Source organism: Calypte anna, chromosome 5A, assembly GCF_003957555.1.
Source record: "Calypte anna isolate BGI_N300 chromosome 5A, bCalAnn1_v1.p, whole genome shotgun sequence".
NCBI lineage: Eukaryota > Metazoa > Chordata > Aves > Apodiformes > Trochilidae > Calypte > Calypte anna.
The window spans coordinates 43,121,276-43,143,048 of NC_044251.1; the positions used below are offsets into that span (position 1 = coordinate 43,121,276).

At 50.4% G+C, this 21,773-nt stretch overlaps 1 protein-coding gene across 1 annotated transcript; it reads left to right on the plus strand.

The window, feature by feature from the left end:
* Nucleotides 1–206: 206 nt before the first annotated feature.
* On the plus strand, nt 207–14,152 carry KLHL28 (kelch like family member 28). The gene is made up of 5 exons (XM_030452103.1): nt 207–326; nt 3,178–4,076; nt 6,521–6,964; nt 9,321–9,529; nt 10,109–14,152. Exons 2-5 carry the CDS (start codon nt 3,178–3,180, stop codon nt 10,270–10,272), a joined length of 1,716 nt encoding a protein of 571 aa, XP_030307963.1. The 5' UTR covers nt 207–326; the 3' UTR covers nt 10,273–14,152.
* Nucleotides 14,153–21,773: the final 7,621 nt, after the last annotated feature.

Sequence of the window (21,773 nt, forward strand, 5' to 3'; positions counted from 1 at the left end):
GCTTGGGGCAGCGTGAGCCGCGCACACCTCACCGCCCCCTCTCCTTCCCCTCCACCGCCAGGGCGCCGCGGAGCGCGAAGAAAGGCGAGGCCGCGGGGTCTGAGCGCGGAGCGGCGGGGTCGAGGCGGTGAGGAGGAAGCAGCGGGCTGCCGCTCCCCCCTCCCGTACTGCGCGGTGGGACCGCCCGGCACGGATTGGGAGAGGGCGTGGGGCGGTGGCGCCCGGAAGTGACGTTGCCGGGCGCTGCCAGAGGAGCGGAGCAGAGAGAGGCGGCGGCTACCGCGGGGCCTGGCCTGGCCGCGGCCTGCGCTCCCCTTCCCCCTCCGGTGAGCACGGCGCCCCCGCACCCTTCCCCACACATCAGCACCGCGGCGGGGACGGCTGGGGCCCGGCCCGGTCTGTGGGGAGCTCTGCTGGGGGGGGGGCAGCGGCCTCACGCACTGCGGGGGGGCTGGGGGGTGAGAGGCGGCGCGGCTGTGTGGCTGTGTCCCCCCGGGAGGAGGCTGGGGGGCGGGAGGGGTCAGCCCCGTCCCGGCTGTGTCCCCCCGGGAGGAGGCTGTGGGACGGGAGGGGTCAGCCCCGTCCCGGCTGTGTTACCCCCGGGAGGAGGCTGGGGGGCGGGGGGGGTCAGCCCCGTCCCGGCTGTGTCCCCCCGGGAGGAGGCTGTGAGGGGGGCGGGAGGGGTCAGCCCCGTCCCGGTGGGTTGGGGTTCTCTGTCCCCCCCAGCTCCCCTGGGGCCTCTGCAGAGGCTGCGCCTCGGGCCCCGGGGGTGTCAGCCCAGGAGAGCACAGAGCGCCGTGAGCTCGGCACCTCATGCTCAGAGGTTGTTTCTTGCGCTTTTGTTTTGTTGTGTATACGGTGTGGGGGGGGTTTATGCAGCGATGGGGGTTAGAACCAAAGTTAGCAGGGTGCTGAGGGCGGGTGCTGCTGAGGTTTTGTGCTTGCTGGCGAGTAACAAAACGAGACGAGTCTCTGTCAGGCACCAGCCGGTTTTAGGCTAAATAAGAGACTGGGAGCACTTAAATGCTGCCTTAAAGCAGAGCAGTGCCGGGAGCTCTGCTGCTGCTCCCACTTAAAGCAAACGCTGTGCTGCCCATCACTGACAGGGAACCACCACAAACCAGAGCAGGAACCCTCACTAAGTGAGCTGAGGTACCCACATCTCTGGTTAATCTTTTTTATTTCTGATAACTGCTATTTAAGTTTTACCTACAGACCTTGAGAAGCATCTGATAGTCCCCAGCCCGGGGGCAACCACTGGACTGGTCTTGTGAGCACAAACTGCTGGGCTGGCACCTCTTCTCCTGGGCTGGGTGATGTTCAGGCTCTGGGCTTTGTGCTCCACAAGAAAGCAAAGAGGTGCAGGAGGTGTGTGAGATGCAGCAGGAGGCATCTCCACCAATCCAGCACAGAAGTCTTTATCCTGTAGAAAAAGCTGAGTGTTGTGATTTTTAACTGGTCTTGCAGGTGAACTGCAACAGCTCCTTTCCCTGTGGTGTCACCTCCTCTTTGCTGCTCTCTGCCTCTGTGTGTGCAACAGTTTTACACACTGAGCACACACAGAAAAAGAGAAAGTGCTCTGGCTGCTGAACATCTCTTCTTTTATTCCCCCCCTGTAATCTGTGCTGCAACAATGCAATTATATGGGAATGTTATTGCAGGGAGTCTTGGCTTTTGCAGATCTGCTTTAAATTCTTCCTTTGAGCTGTGGTGCTGGGTTGCTGGTTTGGGTATTTTTCAGTGTGGTGTTATAACAGTAGAGGGCTGAGCTTACTTATCTGTTAATGCTGTCCCTAGCTGTGAGCCTCCACTCCTGTGTGTGAGCTATTATCTTCTGCACTTAAATGCTGGAAACTAATTTCATTCTTTCAGCTGAAGCACTTTGCATGTAGGCTCACTGCAAATTAGATGTCAGTTAAGGAGCTGTAAAAATGATGAACTTCTTAATAACAAGATAAAAGAAGTGAGATCTTGCAGCTTGTGTAGCCAGTTGAGCAAATGAAAATGAAATGAGCTTTTCCAGCTCAGAGGTGGGCTGCCTGCAGTGTTCTCTGGAGAACAATGGTTGTGATTCCTCTGCCTTGGGATCCTGACAGTTCATCCCCTCCACCCTCTCAGCTGGAGGAGAATTCAGGCTGAACAAAGAGCTGCAGAGCTCCAGCAGGTGGTGGGGGCAGCACCATGTGAATGGTAATGACACTGCAATTAGAGCAGGGGGTGCCTTGGTGTCACCATGCAAGCAGAGCTTTCTGGAAGGAGCTTTTGGGGGGGTCGTGGAGCTGTGGGTCAGAACCAGGATCCTTCTCTCTCTGCCTTTACCAGTGGTGTTAGGGAGGCTGGCAGCTGTGGGGATGGGGACACCTGGCACCTTGGTGACCCTGGGAAGCCCCTCTGCCCTCGTCCCTGCAGCCCCTCTGCCCTCCCTCCTCCTCGCAGCCCCTCACCTCTGGGTAGAGGAGGTCAGCCCAGCTCCATTCTTCCCCAGACTGACCTCTGGATGGCCAGGGCATGTCCCCTGAGGATTTCCTCCCCCAGTGGGAGCCACCTGGTGAGGCAAGGATCTCCTCCTCCTGCTGTGCTTGTCCAGAGCTCAGTAACCTCTCCTCCAGCACCTCCCTGGCTCTGGGGGGCATTCCTGCCTCTCTGCTGGTCCTGGGGAGGAGCAGGTCCCTGCTTGGAGGGAAGCCCAGCAGAGCTCACTTGCCCCATGGCAGCACTAAGGAGCCTGCAAGGCAACCCAAGGCAAGCAGAAAGTTCTTTAAGAACTTTTAAAACTTTGCCTCCCATAGCCCAGTTCTCTTCTTCAGTCACTGTTCAGTTCTCTCGAGTACCTGGTGTAGAATCCAGCCATGTATTCAGCACTTCAGATAATAGCTACTTGACTGCAGAATAAAGGAGAGGGAAACAGCATGGTGGTTGGGTTGTTTTGGGGTTTTTTTTTTTGATAAATCAAAGGTTAATGTAGCACGGGCTGATAGTAACAAGCATCTGATTGTGCTGGATTTAACTTGCACGAAGCAGTGTGGTGCATGAGGAGTAGAAAAGTCAGTTTGGAAGTGTTAAGCCTAGTTAAGATAAAAGCAAGGAAAAAAGGTAAAAATCCCTGTTAAATGTCGGATCTGAGTGCAGTGAGTAGCAGAGCCCCGAGTAAGGTGTTGCCACTTGTGTTCCTCCCAGATGGACCAGTCCTCCCCAGCCTACACCCTTGCCAGCCTCACCCACCTGCACTCGGAGCAGCTCCTGCAGGGCCTCAACCTGCTCCGGCAGCACCGGCAGCTCTGCGACATCGTGCTGCGGGTGGGCGATGCCAAGATCCACGCCCACAGGGCGGTGCTGGCCAGCATCAGCCCCTACTTCAAAGCCATGTTCACCGGGAACCTCTCGGAGAAGGAGAACTCGGAGGTGGAGTTCCAGTGCGTGGAGGAGGCGGCGCTGCAGTCCATCGTGGAGTACGCCTACACCGGCACCGTCTTCATCTCCCAGGACACGGTGGAGTCGCTCCTGCCGGCCGCCAACCTCCTGCAGATCAAGCTGGTGGTGAAGGAGTGCTGTGCCTTCCTGGAGAGCCAGCTGGATCCCGGGAACTGCATCGGCATCTCCCGCTTCGCAGAGACCTACGGCTGCCACGACCTCTACCTGGCAGCCACCAAGTACATCTGCCAGAACTTCGAGGAGGTCTGCCAGACCGAGGAGTTCCTGGAGCTGACCCACTCCGAGCTGGACGAGATCGTTTCCAACGACTGCCTGAACGTGGTGTCAGAGGAGACCGTGTTCTACGCCCTGGAGGCCTGGATCAAGTACGACGTGCGGGAGCGGCACAAGTACCTGGCCCGCCTGCTGCACTGCGTCCGACTGCCCCTCCTCAGCGTCAAGTTCCTCACCAGGCTCTACGAGGCAAACCACCTCATCAGGGATGACCACACCTGTAAGCACCTCCTCAACGAGGCCCTCAAGTACCACTTCATGCCCGAGCACAGGCTTTCCCACCAGACCGTGCTGATGACACGGCCACGCTGTGCTCCCAAGGTTCTCTGTGCTGTGGGAGGCAAAGCTGGGCTGTTTGCCTGCTTGGAGAGGTGAGTGGGGTGCAGCTGTTGCAGCACGTGGGGGGCTGTGGTGTTTGTTTGTGAGGGGCTGTGGTATTTGTGTCTGTTGCCACCCTGAGTCAGGGTTAAGACAGTCCCTGAGAAGATGTGGTTTGCAGGACTCAAGTGACTTCAAAAAAAGAGAAAGCTACTTAAGGGTTCTTAAGAACAAGGACAAGTGCTGAATTCACAATGCTTTTTGATTTCATGAGTAATCAGGAGGTTGAGGTTGGGCATTAGGAATAAATTGTTTGTTGTGAGGGTGCTGAGGTCCCAGGTTTCCCAGAGAAGCTGTGGCTGCCCCATCCCTGGCAGTGTCTCAGCCCAGGTTGGATGGGGCTTGGAGCAACCTGGGCTGGTGGGAGGTGTCCCTGACCATGGCAGGGGTGGCAATGGAGGAGCTTTAGGTTTCTTTCCAGCCCAAACCATTCAGTGGTCTTCAGTGTTTAGGGGTTTTGTTAGTGCCAACACAAAGAGGTATAAAATAATAACTTGAAGTCTATTGATAGAGAATTTGGTGAACAGAAGTGGATAGTAAGAGTACATATGATACTTTTTAAATCCTTTCATGTCTTCATTTTACATAATTTTTGCCTGATTTATTATTGTTCCTGACAATCAAATCATAAAATTTAACCTAATGTATCACAGATATGCTTTGTGGTAACTCAGAAGACCTTGGAATTAAAACAAACTCAATCACAGAAGAGTGCAGAGGTAATTCTTAGTCACTTTCTTGATCATAATGCAACTGAGACTTGAGTTTCTGCTGCTGAGCAGGTGACCACAGCTGTGCACCACAGCCCATTGTCCTTTTCAGTGACTGGAGCACATCCCTGAGGCTGATTATGGGAGCAAGGAGAGAATAATAGGGAGAAAAAAGCTTTCATCCCCATACTGGTATTGCTGGCTTTACTTGCAGCATCAGATTAATCCAGCTGCAGAAGTGGTGGTTAAGCTCTGTGTCTGCATAGATTTGCTTGCTGCCACAAACCCAGCTGGTGAAGTGTCCTCATCAGCTCAGGAAGGGTCTGGGGTAAGCAGGCTGCCTCAGCTGGTTCCACAGCTGAAGTCTGGGATAATATTTTACTCTCAGATTTCCTTTCCCAGGACAGTTCCATGTTTGCATATATATACACACATAATCCTAAAAACCAGGGAGAGCTGTGTGTTCTCCCCTCTGTTTAGAGATGTTGTCAAAGCTAGAGTTAACTTTCCCAGTGACAGGGACTGACAGGAAGCTAGATGTTGGGAGTGGGAATGGTTTGGTTTATAAATTTAAAAATTAAAGAGGGTTTTGTGCCTATTAAAAAGCCTGTTGGTTTGAGGGAATTAACTCCTGCAGCTGCTTCTTTCACATCTTCAACATTTGCAACAATGTTCCTTACGTTGTAGTTTGGATTAGTTTCCTTTTTGGTGAAACAAAAGTGCTTTTTAATACTATCAACCATGCATAGAAAAATTCACTCCTCCTTAATTTAGTATTCACAGTAATCTTTCCTAAACTGTTGCTTTGGTTAACACTGAACTGTAAACAATGGTTCTTGGCATAACAAAAAAGAGTCACAGGTCAATTAAGGAAATAGTTCCTGTTGCAATTAAAATGGTGAAGTGGGAAACCTTAATGCCACTCTTCTTGTTCTGCTTTCCACTTGTGCTTGCAGGACTGCTGGTTTTTCACTTGGCCCCTGCTTCCAGATCCCAGAATTACTCGAGATCCTTAGGGCTGCTCCCTCCTCTCTGGGCAGCTGCTCTCAGCTCTCCAGTGGCTTCATTTCCCTGCCTGTGTTTTTTGGAGCAGATCATATTTCCTAGGATTGATTAGCTAAACCCCTGAGGTAGATTGACTGGGCTTGACACCTGATAGGCTAGACCCACCATATTCTGACACTGAGTACAGTTAAAAGGAAATGCAAATCAGCAGTGCTTTGAGAACAGATGTTTCCAATCAGTTTTGTTGTTCTTTGACATTTTGTTTAAATTGCACAGTGCCTGTAAAATACCTATTTATAAAGCTACAAACTGTAGTTTCTAAATATATGTTTGCATGTACATACATGCTTTCTGCTCTCTCATTTTCTCCCTCTCTCTCTAATCTCTGTGGCTATTCTGACTTTATTTTTTTCTTTCAGAGTGTCCCTGTTACTCCTCTGGTTTGTATTTGTAGCTGACCCTGATCACAGCCTACCTCCAGAAGCTGCTGTGGCATCAGCACTGGGTTTTCTTCCCTCACATTTTGCACTCTTTAAGGCAATAATCAGCTTTTGGTTTTAGCTGGCATTTGGGCTGTTGGATGGAGCAGCAAACACTGGATGTGACGTGGAATCCTCTTCAGACTGTGCTGCTTGTTTGTGCTTCACAGATTTTCAGAAGCTGAGGTTGCTCACACAGTCTTTGTGGTTTGTTTTTTGTTTTTTTGTTTTTTTCTGTTTCAGTGTTGAAATGTATTTTCCTCAGAATGACTCCTGGATTGGGCTGGCTCCCCTCAGCATCCCCCGCTACGAGTTTGGGATCTGTGTCCTGGAGCAGAAGATTTATGTAGTGGGGGGCATTGCCACCCACGTCTGCCAGGGCATCAGCTACCGCAAGCACGAGAGCTCCGTGGAGTGCTGGGACCCTGACACCAACACCTGGACAGCTCTGGAGAGGATGTTTGAGAGCAGGAGTACTCTGGGGGTGGTGGTCCTGGCAGGAGAGCTCTACGCCCTGGGGGGCTACGATGGGCAGTCCTACCTCCGGACTGTGGAGAAATACATTCCCAAAGTCAAGGAGTGGCAGCTGGTGGCCCCCATGAACAAAACCAGGAGTTGTTTTGCTGCAGCTGTCCTGGACGGGATGATTTATGCCATTGGGGGCTATGGCCCTGCCCACATGAACAGGTATGTGCTGCTTCTGCCCTGTGGTGCTCCATCTCATCAGCTGGAGATCTGCAGAGCTCGCTGTGGAGCTTGTCTTTGTCAGCCAATTAAAAATTATTTTGGAGCAGGTTGGTAATCCACAGTGTGCCTCATTAATCCTTGCTCTGCAGCATCAATCTGATAACTCAACTGGGAAATCTTCAGGTTAACTTGCCTTTACATGTTCAGCTCACAGCTGGTTTGTTTTTAAATCCTTAAGAAGGGAGAACAGTAAAGACAGAGATCTGCATATTGCATAGCCAGGTGGTGCAAGATGCCTGATCTTGTAGACACCCAAGCTGGTTGGCTCAGGAGGTCAGTGCTGTGAGGGCTTGTTTGTCTCCAGCCCTGCCTGCATCCTGGTGCTTGGAGCCTGCCCAATGTTAGTCTGGGGGGTTCACTTCAACATGGAAAACACTGGTTTGTAATGGATGGGATTTTCCACATGCTTAAGATACACAAAATAAATCTGTGCCTCGGATGGGATCTTAAAGTAGTCACAATAAAGTTCAGGAGGATGCTTGCTGGTCTGGGCTTGCTGGTACTGATGTGCTCTTCAGCTGTGCTGTTCCACTCCAATCTCTGTGGATGGACAGGGGCATTTAGTTATTTAGTTATGCAAGAAATCATTTGTACTCTCTTTAATGTATTATAATGGAGGCAAATCAACCATCTGTCCCTCCAGGAAGCAAATTAATAAACTGCAAGTCTAAATAGCTGAATAAAGGCAGACAGTGAAGAACTTGCTTGTAGGAAAGGATGCACTGGTTGTTAGGCAGTGCAGTGTAACACCATGGCACCAGCCACTGGCTGTATTTGCTTTTCATACTTGATATATTTGTTTTATAGGACCAGCTGGTGAAGGAAAGGACTGGTTGGCATTTGTTTAAATTACTGAAATACAAAGCAGCAGTAACTGAAACTATTTGTTACAGTTGTGACAGGATTTTATGAAACCTGAGGTGGCATTATTTGGATTTATTTTCAATTCTGAGTACTAATAGTGGCTGAAATACTTGATAGACAAGCAAGCCATCTCTGAAAGTTTTCTCTTGGCTGTAGGCTTTCTTCAGGTGGGAATTGGACCTGCAGCAACTGAGCTGTGTGTGTCCTCTGTGGTCACTCAGCCCCACACTCTTTGTACCACAAGGAACTATGCTATCCAACAAGCCAAGTCAGCAGCAGAGCAGGAGTTACTGGGGACCTCTGGGTGCTGACTCCACTGCAGCCTCATTGCACAGACCACAAAGAGAGGGAGATAACCAAGTCCTTGCCAGGACTGGTTCCCAAAATCTGATTGCTTGGTGTGCACACAGGCCTTTGAAAGGTTAAACATGATCACCTCCTTGCAGGGCATGGGAGACTCATCCCTGGAGCAGTAGGAAATGTCCTTGTCAGGCTGGTGGCTTTGAAGAGAAAGCTGTTAACAACACTAAAAATCTGCAGCAGTCTTGCTCCTCATACCACATTTCTCCTTCTCAAAGGAACTGCCAGCACCTCCTGTAGGGTTACTGGAATCTAATGCTTCATTATTGGCCTCCTTAAATTTAGTTTTCATTGGATAATTTTAGTTTTATTGATTATTCAAGGGTGTGAGTAGTGAGCTGTGCCATCCAGGCACTAGGCTGCCAGGAGGGTTGGTGTTAAAAGCAAGCTGAGTGCTGTGTGATCAGGCACCTTGGCTCCAGCTCTGTTGTGCTGCTGCTGCTGAGGTTCTTGCCCCCTTTTTCTGCCCCCCTTGTGCTACTGAAGCTCCACGTGTGGCAGGGAATGGCCATGTGCCACAAGTGTGTTAGTGACTGACCATCTGTGCAGCTCCAGTGATTAAAAAGTAACAATGATAATTAATTCCTATTGTATCCCAAAGGCTTCATCTCTCCTTAGTGTTTTTATCAGCAACCTCTCTACTGCTTTTCCATATTTTTTCCCCTCTGTTATTTTCAGTCAGGCCTCAAGGAAGTTTTTGACCTGATGTGTTACCCACATAGGTTCACTTTGGATCTGCATTGTGTTCAGCTTTTCCTGCTCTAGTGTCTTTCTGTAAGCAGCAGCAGTCATCCTTGGTAGAGCTTTCAGTTCTGAGGCCAGCTCTGAAGAACCTTGCTCTGTTGCAGTGACACCCCAAGAGCCAGGTGGTGGCACGAGGACGTCGGAGAAGCAGCTGAGGGGCAGTCTCTGTGTCAGATGAAATGTGTTTAAAAAGAGGCTGAATGATGATGAAATGATCACGTGATGAAATATGTTAAAACTGCTTTTTGACAGAACTCAGGTTTCTTGCAGAGTGAAATTCCAAGTCAGGAGAGCCCAAGCCTGACCAGTGGTTTGTTTGTCTCTGCAGTGTGGAGCGTTACGATCCCAGTAAGAACTCGTGGGAGACAGTGGCTTCCATGGCTGACAAAAGAATCAACTTTGGTGTGGGTGTCATGCTGGGCTTCATCTTTGTGGTAGGTGGGCACAATGGTGTGTCCCACCTGTCAAGCATTGAGAGATATGATCCTCACCAAAACCAGTGGACAGTGTGTCGGCCCATGAAGGAACCCAGGACAGGTAGGCACATCCACACCTTGGCACTTGACTCCCATTTCCTTTGGAAATAAACTGACCTGAGAGAAGCTGCAGGGAAGTTGTAGTGACTTGTCTGCAGAGCACTGCACTTCATCTGTGTATGAACACCCCTTAAGCAGCTCTGTGAAAGGATGAGTATTTATTTCTCTGTTTAATTACAGTCCAGTTTATTAGGACTGAGCTGTTAACAAAAACAATATAAAGTAATGATTTATCTGCTTTAGTCTTCTCAAGCCTCAGCAATTCTGTGTTTTAAGGTTCTGTTGTATTTTATCTTAAGTTGAGATTCAGTAGTGCATCCTGTCTTCTTTCTCTTCCCAACAAGGGGTGTGGGGACACAAGAGCATTGCTCTCCCATGGGACAGGAGAAGAGTTAAAAGCAGTGTAAGACCTAAACAGGAAGGGGCTCTTCAATGGCATCCATTTGCTTAGAGCCCTAAGGAAGAGAGGCTGTGAGAACTCACCTGGTCAGCCTTTAGCTGGTCCAGTTAGGAACTGAAGTGTACTAATTCCTGCAGCTGGTGCTCATGCCATGGGTTGTCTGCTTTTTCTTTCCAACAGGAGTGGGTGCAGCTGTGATTGATAACTACCTGTATGTTGTTGGAGGTCATTCAGGGTCATCCTACCTGAACACTGTCCAGAAGTATGACCCCATTGCAGACAGCTGGCTGGACTCTGCTGGCATGATGTACTGTCGATGCAATTTTGGTTTGACTGCACTTTGATGGGAAGCAGGACTTGGACAGACCTGATGCAAAGATGGAGCTTAATCTGCTTGAAAAGAAACCCTGCTGGGGGAGACCACGAGCTGTGTTGGCTGCAGCTGGGAAGCTGGAGGAGTGTGGTGAAGCTGGGATGAAATGAGGAAGGGTTTGTTTTCTGCTGGTAACTGGCTCTTACTTTAGGGACATGGGCAGAAGGAATGGGAAGCTTGTTCCCAGCTGGGTTTAGGCCCTGCTATGGCAGTGGATGTGAGAGGACTGCACGTGTCTTGGGATGTGGTTAGAAAACTTTGTGTACATCTAACCCTTTCACTCTCTAGAGCTTTTCTCTCTTCCTCCTGCCTACTCTGAAACATGAAGTTTACTGTGCTTGGGGTGAGAGGTGTGTGACTGTGGTGTGTGCCTGGGGCAGTTTGCTGATAGTTGTCTGGTTGTGTCTTCATACTAAGAAAACACCAGTGCTTCATAATTTTTCTTATGAACAGTAACTAAAGGGCTGCCTTGTTTCTGTATCTCAAGGTCTGTAAATAATCAGTGCCATAGTATGTTGCCTGTACACTCTCCTTTGTTGCCCCTTAGTGGTGGGAGTGCTGGGATGGTAATTAGTAGCTGCTCACAGAAATACAGAAGGCAAATTTATTGCCTCTTTACCAACACTTTTTGGACCTGATGAAGCAAAATCACATTTTTAACTTTCCCTTAGATTTCCTTTCTGTGGGTAAATGAGTGCTAGATTAAAGGACTCAATCTTGCCTGCTGTGTGTTTCTACAATTGTAATGCAAGGAAAAATTCCAACAGTAACACATCAGAAGATGCCACAGCAGCATTCCTAGCATGATATAAAATAAATCCTCCAAACCAGCTCTGTCCCACCCTCCTCCCGAGTGCACGTGTGTCTGTATCCCCCTAGAACTTCCTTTTTTTAAAAGAATGTATGATTGCTTTCTCAGAGTGTCCAGATATAAAAATGGTGCTAAATGTAGGACTTAACAATAAGGCTGTTACTGATTTTGGTGCAGTATGCATAGAGCATGATTGTTTTGATCGTTTCAGTGGTTTTTTTGGTTCTAATTTGCTTGATACATTCGTGCCTCTGAAACCTGTTGAGGGTGTTACCCAATGTGCTGAGTGAGCTCCGTGTTTGTTACACTTTTGGTCTTTGTTTTCAGCACATCTTGTGTTTATTGTTCCTGTTCTCACAAATAGGGAGTGGAAAGCAGGACCCTTCCTGGGGTTCTGTAGGCAGTCTGGCCTTTAACACAGGCTGCAAGGAATGCAAAGCCCTGGGGCACAGCTGCTGATCCCCAGCCCGTGTCCTGCCCCATGGGGTGCTGCAGGTCAGTTCCTGGGACTCACCAGAATCTCAAGAGAGAGAACTTTGCAGTAGCCCTAAATTCAGTGAAAATTTGGGCAGATCATGAGGATGTGATGCTGTGGGTTGTAACCATTATATAAAGCAGATGAAGGAATAAATAGGATTTTTGGTTAATTTAGGATGTTTTGGGTTGTCTTCTGGTGTGAACTAGGAGTCATGGTTGTCTTGAATTTCTGTGTTGCTGTCTGTGTGTGTGTTGCCAGGCCTGGTACTGAAGAATCTTTCTGCCTCTGCAGTTATTTTCCCCTTGTTTTAACATTTTTAATTGATGTCTGTTTCCCCTTGGTTTTCAAGCCCGTATAGTATTATTTTTTTTAAGGTGCAATAAGATTTGAAATAGTTGCTTTAAAAGCCATTTCTTTATGTTAAGTGGAAGGCTTTGAGTGCACTTGATTGATTCCTGCAAAGCTAATTGCAGCCAGGCAGACAGTGGTGTTCCTTGTTCTTCCATACACTCACGTTCAGATGTTACAGCCAGGAGCAGAGGGGGTTTCCAGCACAGAGCATTAGCCATGGCTAACAGGTGTTTGCACACACCATGAGCTCCTGCATGCACTCTTCAGATCTGGGAGGATTTAGCAGGGCTTGAAAAGCAAATAAAATTAACAATTTCAGTGCAGTTTAATTCCACCCACTGAGGATTGTAGTTCCATAGCAATAACAGAGTGGTTTCATTCTTGTAGTGGGTCTGTTGGTAGGACACAAGCAGCTGCAGGGCTGCTGCCTGCCTGGGTGTGGGGAGGATGGGGAGCAGGGCTGGGGACTGAGAGGGTTCAGCCTGGTGGGTAAATTGCCTTCTGTTCAGGGACTGCACAAGCAGAGTGTTTCCATGTGCTGCTGTACTGCTGGGGCTGTGCCAGGTGACACTGAGTACCACTGTTTCCATTATGCATGGGTGGTAAGGATGCTTAAAAATTAATATAAAGAAAAAATTGTACTGAAGAGAAGTTTATGCCTCTTATTGCTGGGCTTCCCATGCAGTTCTTGCATATGGTTCCTTTAGGGTTTGAAGGGCAGCAGGATTCCAGGAGTGGAGTTGCTCATGTGCGCATCCTGATGGGAAGTGTTGGCAAACACTGTTCTCAGGTTGTTCACAGTGCAGAGAAATAGTGTTCAGAAATAGTTTTCATCAAATTCCAGGCTGGTTTGGGTTGCAAGGGACCTTAAAATTTTGCTCATCCAGTTCCCACCCCTGCCATGGGCAGGGACACCTCCCACCAGCCCAGGGTGCTCATCAAGTTGTGAGGGCATCAGGACAGAAAATCAGCAGATCCAGGGGGGTGTTGGTGCCTGTTCAAGGATACATCAACATGCATTTATGGAAGTCAGAGCACTTAAATTTAGCTGCAAAATGTTTTACTGTTTTCCTCAGCAGTGTTAATTAGGTCAGAGTGATTGACCCCCACTTTCTAATGTGGTATTGCTAAATTTAAGGTATCAGTGGAAACAGGCTTTTTTAGTGTGCAGGCTTGGTATGGAGGATGGGAAAGATAACTAATGGAATATGCTGCTGTTACTGGATGGGAATGTTTGGTGAGAAATGGATGGAACAGTTTCACCTTCAGGATCCTGTCACTTGCAGTCATGCCATCTGCATTTCTGTTCTGGGTGCTTGTCCTGTTCACTGAAGTGCTTGGTCATAGGAAGATCAGACAACAATCAGTTGAAATCTGCATTTAAAGAACACTGCTCTCAGTGTGATGTCTATCTGGCAGTTTAAGAACTGAGGACCTTCAAATAAGATGTCATACAACTATAAATTATCATCCAGTTCTCTTTCTTAGTCACTCAAAAGTATCTGTAAAGCACTTTAAAGTGGGTATGAGTTCATATGTGTACATAAAATTCCTGAATTTCTGGGGTTTCTGGGTTTTTTTGTTGTGGGTTTGTTTTATTTTTACATGTTAATCTGTAGCTTCCTGACAGTCTGTCCTCCTAGGAATGCTTTTCTTTCAGAAAGTCTGCTTGGAATTTCCAGAGGGGCAGATGTGTCCAGTCCACATTGCACACAGTTAACTGGTCCTGGCAGACAGCCTGTTGCTTTTGTGAATTTGCCATCTGTAAGTCCCCACTCACTATATGGAACAATGCAAAATGTCCAAACTTGCCTTAAATTCTTGATATTTAACGCAAAGAACTGGATGATAATTCCTATTTTTTTGCCTTATGCGCTGTGCTGTATTTTGAACCGAAGGAGAACTCTAATTTTTAGCAGGATTTATTAATTGTACAGAGAATACCAAATTGTACTCGACTTGACCAGAGTGCTTTGGTTGGGAGTATAAAATGATACATGTAGTTTTGTTGTACCTAGAGTGTTTTTATGTGTACCTCTTTTTTAGCAGCAATGTTCTGGGTTTGTTATTGTTTACAAAGTGGCATTTGAGTTCAACAGGGAAAGAACTGTCACCTGCATCCTTGGTCCTTACTGGTGTCCTCAATGTGTTTGCTCCTGTGATAATGCTCTGTAAGTATTGTTGTAACTATTTCATTGAATGTGAAACAATTTAGTAAATAAACCTGGGGGGGAAAAAACCAAAATAACTTATTTTGACCCTTTCATTGGTTGTTGAATTTAAACAGGCTGTAGCTTTAGTCTTCTAATGTGGTAACCCCAGTGTGGGCTGAGTGCTGCAGGGCAACAGCTGGAGCCAAGGAGCAGGAGGATCCTCACCCTTCACAGAACCACCCTGAACTGTTCTGGTTGGAAGAGACCTTATAGATCACCAAGTCCAACCATAAACCTGACCCTACCAACCATAGTCAAATTCTACCAAGTCCAGTGCTGAACCTTGTCCCTCAGCACCACAGCTTCACAGCTCTTAAACACCTCCAGGGCTGAGGATTCAGCCACCTCCTCGGGCAGCCTGGGCCAGTGGTTAATTACCCTTGTAATTAAGAAGTTTCTTCTCATATCTGGTCTAATCCTTCTGGGGGGTTGCACTGGCTGGAGGACCAGGGTGTTGAGCAGCTCAAGAGTTGTAGTTTGCTGTTCAACAGCTCTTCTCCATGTGTGTTAGGTGGTGGCTTCACGTCAGGGGATGTAGCAGCAGGCAGCTGCCTTTACCCTGAGTGAGATGGAAGTCTGAGGTTTGGCAGTGGGGTGGGGAAATAATTCTTTTTCTGGCTGCAGCTAAAGACAGGATTCCCATCTTACACAGCTGAGAGCAGGGAGGAGATCCCATTCCCAACTGGTATTCCAGGTGTCCCTAAACCAGGGGGAATTGTGTCACCTGTGAACTCCAGCTAGGAAACACTGACTGTCAGTGTCAGTTGTGCTGGAGCTGGCACAAAAGGAAAACAGTCAAGTGGTCTTCTGGAGGTTAAAAAGAAAAAAAAAAAGAACTGCATTAATAAAAGACTTTCAGTTAATACTCTCCAAGGGCTTAGTTTTAGTTTTCCCTAGGTTTAAAGGTTGCTGGTACACACTGATGTAGCAGGGACTTCAAAACACATTTGACAGGGCAGGTGAAGGCTTTTCCAGTTTATTTTAAAGTTCTCCATTTTAAAATACCTAGGATTGTGTCAGGAAACATGAAAACACCTTGCACAGCACGTGTCAAGAATGGCAAGTGTTACTGGAAGTCAGACCTTTCCCATTTGTGGACAGTTCAGATCTTTAAAAATAAAAGAAAAAAGATGGATTTTAAAACTATCTGTATCTTGCCCAGATCTTCCCTGCTTTGAAATGAAGGTATAAAATTGTTGAACCTTGTAAGCTCCAAGTCCAGTTTTCTCCTGCTGCCTCCTCAGCTGAGCTGATGGGCTCTGGGGTGAAGATGTTTTACAGCAGGGGCTGGGGAGGGTGGAGGGGAAAAGAACAAAGGCTTCAGTTTCAAAACAGGTTTTCAGAAGATGTAGAACAGCATCTAACTCAAGAGGAAGCAGCTGGTGCCCTTTGGTTCTGAAAAAACCTCTCGTTTTTACCCCTTTCCTGGGGGCACCCAGCAGGCTGTGTTCTCAGGTGGTGCTGGGATAAACTCAAGCCCTGTGCATTTTGAGTCAGAAAAGGGATGTTGGTGTCCAGGATGCTGCCTGAGAGTCCCAGGTGAGTGCCTGCTTGAGGGCTTTGCTTAACTGGAGGCAAAATTCAAACACCCCTTGCTCTGAGCTGCACATGTGGGAATGTGCTTTAGTCCTAGAATGTCCAGGCTCTGGAGCAGGCTGCTGCTGGGGGTGCTTCATCCTGAGGGGGGAGATGGTTTAACACAGCGTGCTGAGCTCCTGTGCCAGGTTTCCCAGAGAAGCTGTGGCTGCCCCATCCCTGGCAGTGTCTCAGCCCAGGTTGGATGGGGCTTGGAGCAACCTTAAAAAAAAATAAATGGGGCAGAGGGGAGGTGAGGAGGGCACTGAGCAGAGCTTCGTGCTGATGCTCTGCCTCCCCAGCCAGGAACACCCGAGGCAGAGGCGCAGGAGAGCTCCTTTCTCCTTCTCCTTTGTTTAATTGATCCAAAGCAGAGTTAGGATGAGGGTGCCCCTGAGCAGGGGCTGAGCCTGGCTGCAGGGAGCTGGGAGCTTGGTGCTTCCCTCCGGCAGGGTGAGCAGAGCCTGCAGTGGAGCCGGGTGGGCACTGGATGTCACTGTTGGTTCACACAGGGACGAGCACGGGAAAGGGGGCTCAGCCCCCACAGCAACCCCAGACCCCCTCTGATCCAGCTGAGCCTCCACTCTAGAGCTCAATAAACCCAAGGAACCCTGAGGTGGCCATGGGCACTGTTGTTGGGGTGTCCCCATCACCCCTCTCTCCAGAGATGCTGCCAGGGCTTGCTGGGGGCTGCCCTGGGGTCCCAGGCACAGCCCTGCAGATATTTCATCCCCTCAGCAGCCCCCCCATCCCTCCTCATGAGCATGGGGGTCACCCTGGGACCCCTGCACGGGGACTGATGCTGCCACCATCCCCTGGCTGGGGTACCTGTCCCTGCTGCTGCAAGGCCACACAGGATGGGATCACAGTGGTTGGGGTTGTCAGGTCCCTCTGGAGGTCCCAACCCCCCTGCAGTATCAGGGACACCCTCACCTAGATCAGGTTGCTCAGAGCCTCCTCAAGCCTCACCTTGAATATCTCCAGGGATGAGACCTCAACCCCCTCCCTGGGCAGGCTGTTCCCCATCCCTGGGCCAGGGGGTAAGGGGATCCCCAGCACCCCATCCTCCATGGCAGGACCACCCCATGGGCTGTGGGGGCAGTGGGACAGGATCCCTGTCCCCTGGCTGCCAATGGGTCTCTGGCTGAGGGTGCCTTGGAGAAGACCTCAAAATATACCAGCAGGGTCAGAGAGGGACCCTATGGGTGCAAACCTGCAGCCCCCCAGCCCTCCCCAGGGATGGAGCACCCATCTGGGTGGTTCTTGAAATGGCCAACTCTGTAGCTGGGCTGTTGCAAGAGACTTTTAGCTGGAATTAAAGGAATTTGTGCACCCTCAATCTCTTGCTGCAAGTCTGCTGCTGCAGGGGGGTGGTTACAAGGAGGTTCTTCTCCCCCTGCTCTCAGTCACCAGCAGAACCCACTGGAATGAACTGGGCTCATCCCAGCTGCAGCTGGGGCTCCCACGCCACGGTCCCAGTGAGCTCCTGGGCTGCACCAGCAGGCATCAGGATGTCCTTCCATGGATCCACACTGATACCATGGATTCTCACAGCCTTAGAATTACAGAATCAATTGTTTGGGTTGGAAAAGACCTTTCAGCTCACCTGGTCCCAGTGTTCCCCCAGCAGTGCCCACATCCCCAGGGCTTGGGAGTCCCCCAAATGCCCAAGCTGCTGTTTGACACCAGGGGTGCTCATGCAGCCCCCAGTGCCAGCATCCTGCATCCCACCAGGCTGCAAACCAGGCAGAAGTGTCTCCTAATTACAGCATTCCAGCCCCTGCTTCCTTCCCACGAGGCTCTGGGAAGCAGAGTTAATATTTGGAGGTGTGCTGGTGCATACACCAACTGGGCCTGGAGTTCTCTCTGCCTTGCTGTTTATTTTAAATCCTGAATTGTCCTAAATGAAAAAGTACTTTACTTATGTGTGCAGATTAATTTGGAGAGCTGGAGATAATAATGTTTTATAAAGTTAGTATTAATTTCCCAAAGGGTTTGCAGTTATTCAGATTAAACTAATTCAGTTCAGGCTGGTACCTGATTAGGAAACAAACAGAGGCATTTTTAATTTTTTTTTCCCTTCAAAGTCCCTCTGAGCTCTGTGAAAAAAGCTGTGAAAACAAGAAAGGAAAGGAAGAGGTGGTGAAATCCTGGGAGAGGAGGGGCTCTGCAGGCAGAATGCACCCAGACCCAGGACATTGGGTTGGGGTCCTCCTGGTTGGGAGGGTGGGCCCTGGGGTTGGGATGGTGGGATGAGGGGAGGGTCACGAACCCCTGGGACTCTCTGATGACCTTTGGGGTCCCTTCCCACACAAACCATTCCATGAAAGCATTCCAGGCAATGGCAGCAGCATCTGGAGAAGCTGTTCTCTTACTCAGGGTTTGCTCAGCAGCTCCTTGGGTGATTTTGGGGCCAGGGAGGAGGGGGCCATGGGGTATCCTTCCACCCCCTGGCTGGGCTCTGCTGTCTGATGAGACTGTCACACTTTTAAAGCAATCCTGACAAAAGGATTTTAAGCTCTGAAAGTATCTCACATGTATCCCCGTGACATTTGACATGCTAATCTTATGGAAATAGATTAATTACAAATGCTATTTCTGTAGGCTTAACTTACTACCATAAGGTCACTGCTAAAGGATAAAAGCTGATGAGATTGTGCTGAATAATAATGTAAGGCAAAGGATTTCTCCAAATGATCAGGCAGGGAAAGAGGAGTTTCAGGGGAGGAGGAGAGGGCAGGGGGGCTGCAGCTCTCCCAGCCTCAGGGGATGCTCTGCTGCAGCCCAGGACTGTCACCTCTGCTGGGCTGAGCTCCCTGTCACTTCTCCTGCCCTCTGTGCCCCTGATGCCAGGGGACAAAGCTGCTTGCAGGCAGCTGGGTGCTGACCCTGGGTCTGGCAGGGGAGCAAACGATGGGATTTGCTTTCCATCATTCCCAGCTCCAGTATCTGCTGCTCCAGGAGCAGGAACATCCAGGAGCAGGGATGTGGGGACCAGGCTACCCCCTGGCTGTCAGAAACCCCCCTGCCATCAGCTCTGCCTGCTCCTTCCAGCACCCGGCTCTGGGATGGGGTCAGGGTGCACGGGGAGGGGGGGCTGCTGGGACCCTCAGACCCCTTCCACCTCCATACCCCATCCCCTGGGCTTCACCCCAGCCCTGCAGCCGTACCCCTCTCCAACACAAAACATGGAAACAGAGACACAGCCTCCTCTGGGATGGGCCCTGTGCCAGGAACTGGGACTGCTGGGAGCCGGGGGTCTGGAGCTGGAAAGGTCCTGGAGCTGGTTCTACAGGGGGAGTGTCCTGTGGAGATGGATGCTCCTGGAACTGGAGGACCCTGGGGAACGAGCATCTTGTGAAGCCGGAGGGTCCTGTGAAGCTGAAGGGTCCTGTGGAGCCAGAGGGTCCTGTGAAGCTGAAGGGTCCTGTGGAGCTGGAGGCCACAGGATCAGGAAGGCTCTGGAGCTGTCGGGTGTCTCCTGCCCGGGGCAGAACCAGAGCACTCCCCCAGGAGTGATGCAGCTGGGGCAGCATCCCCCGGTTCCCTTGACCCACGGTACTTGTGTCCTTCTGAAACGAGGCCGGGGGGGTGCAGGGACCCACCCGTGTCCGTGACAGACCCTGCCTGAGACCCTCCGCTAGGACATTACCCACCTCACCCTCGGGTTCTCCTTCGGGAAGGGTTTTCCTTTCTCTTCCCCGCCCCGTGCGGAGCTGCAGCCCCCCGGCAGATGGTAGCAAAGCTCCAGCCCAGCACAGCTGCAAAACCCCCTATCCCATCCCATCCCATCCCATCCCATCCCATCCCATCCCATCCCATCCCATCCCATCCCATCCCATCCCATCCCAGAGCCACCTCCACCTCCCCTCCGGCTTCCGATGGGGACGGGGTGATGGGAGCGGGGCTGAGCAGGGGGTCCTGCTGCCCCTCACAGCTCCCAAAGCTCCTCACACCCCCCAGAGGAGCCCCGGGGGGAGAACAGCGTTGGGGGATGGAAAGGCATCTCCAGGGACTGGGATCTGCTGGGATTGGTGAGCAGCTGTAGGGAGTGGGGACTTGGGGGTGGTTGCAGGTGACTCCCAAAAAGCCACAAAGAACGGGGCTACCTGCGGGGGGGTAGGACTTGCTCTGAGTGGACAAAAATCACCTGGAAAATCATCTGATTGACACGGAGCTGTGGGAGTGAGTCCAGAGGAGGCCCTGGAGCTGCTGGGAGGGCTGGAGCAGCTCTGGAGCCAGGGAGAGAGTTGGGGGTGTTCAGCCTGGAGAAGAGAAGGCTGCAATGGGGAGACCTCAGAGCACCTTCCAGTGCCTGAAGGGGCTCCAGGAAAGCTGGGGAGGGACTGGGGACAAGGGCAGGGAGGGATGGGATGAGGGGGAAGGGTTTCCAGCTGCAAGAGGGGAGATTTAGGGTGGACATGAGGAAGAAATAGTTTGGTGTGAGGGTGCTGAGCCCCTGTGCCAGGTTTCCCAGAGAAGCTGTGGCTGCCCCATCCCTGGCAGTGTCTCAGCCCAGGTTGGATGGGGCTTGGAGCAACCTGGGCTGGTGGGAGGTGTCCCTGGGCATGGCAGGGGTGGGAATGGAGGAGCTTTAAGGTCCCTTCCAACCCGAACCAGTTTGGGATTCTGTGATTTTTATCATCAAAACTCCCACCTGGTGGTCCAGATCTGTGCTGAAGCCCAAGCAGAACCTGCTGGCCCAGGGGAAAACCCAGATTTAATCTTGGAGATTGGGCATGAGGTGTCCCAGCAGGTGGCAGTGGGAGGTGGGGCAGGGATCCCATCAGTTCAGTCCCACCAGGGCTGGTGTGGGGCTGGGGGCTCAGCTCAGTGCAGAGGGGGCCTGAGCACCCCTGGGAATGAGGGCACCACCTGGGCTTGGTTTTCCTTAGAGCAAATATTTTGGGTAAAGGGCAGCAGATCTCACTTGGGGGGAAGGATGTTCCTAGTTCCCAAGAAGGTTATAACAAGAGCAGGAAAAATAACTGCTGCCAGGGGTAATAATTACAGATACTTGATTTTTCTCCAGTTGAACATTTTAATGACTTTTAAAGCAGAATCTGTTGGTTGCCTTTTTTTTTTTTTTCTTCCAGAACGTCTGAAGCCTGGGAAGGCCTCCTTCCCAGTAATCTGTGTTCTTAGGGGAAAAATAATTGGGAATCACAAAGGGAAATGTAGAAAGGGGAGAGGGAGGCTGACATAGCTGTCACAGATACAACATCCCAGACTGGTTTGGGTTGGAAGGGATCAGAAATGGTTGTTCCATAGAGGCTGTGAGCTGGGAGGTTCTCCCAGCCCTGCATCCTTGTCCTGGGAGCTCCCCCTGGGCTGAGCCCACCCTGCCATGTGCTGCATGAGCAGAAACCAAGATTGACTTTCTCCAGAATTAGGATTTGATCACAAACAAATTGGCTCCTTCATTCCCTTTCCACGGGAGCCAGGTTTACAAGATCATGTATATTAATAAACTCAGATCTCTCAAAAATGTGATTACAAACCCCGTGTCTGCAATTCATCCTGCTCAGGGTAATTTGACATTCTCCCAGCACAAGCAGCAGTAAGGATTGCGTAGTTCAGGGACCAGGTTTGGGTAAAAACCTTCCAAGTCCTTTGGCAGCTGCCTGTGACCTTTGGAGTAGCTGCCAGCACCTGATTTAGTTCTAAAAATTACCTTTTATCTGCCCCAATAAGGGTCCAGAGTCCCCTGGGTGTCAGCAGCCCAGCCACCTGCCTGGTTCCCTGATTTCTGGGAGCCCTGGGATCTTCCTCTACCTCCCAACACTGGGAGTGACCTGGGAAAAAGATCCTGAGAAGGGCAGAAAATGGGAATTACCCTGCCAGAGCAGTGGAGGGATGGGAGGTGGGGATGGCACAGGGGTCATGGCAGCCCTGGGCCTCCCTGTCCTGGTGTCACCAGCTGGAGAACAACCATGGAAAGATGCTCTTGTGGCTCAGGGAAACCACCACCAGCATCCCTTTCCTGAACTGAGAAACAAAAAGCTGCCTTGCCATAAAAAATGAACAGACTTTTCTTGGTTTGG

Coding starts and splice junctions, on each gene's coding strand:
- KLHL28 (XM_030452103.1), top strand. CDS start 3,178: ATGGACCAGTCCTCCCCAGCCTACACCCTTGCCAGCCTCACCCACCTG. Junction 4,077..6,520: donor CTGTTTGCCTGCTTGGAGAG/GTGAGTGGGGTG, acceptor TTTCTGTTTCAG/TGTTGAAATGTATTTTCCTC. Junction 6,965..9,320: donor GGCCCTGCCCACATGAACAG/GTATGTGCTGCT, acceptor TTGTCTCTGCAG/TGTGGAGCGTTACGATCCCA.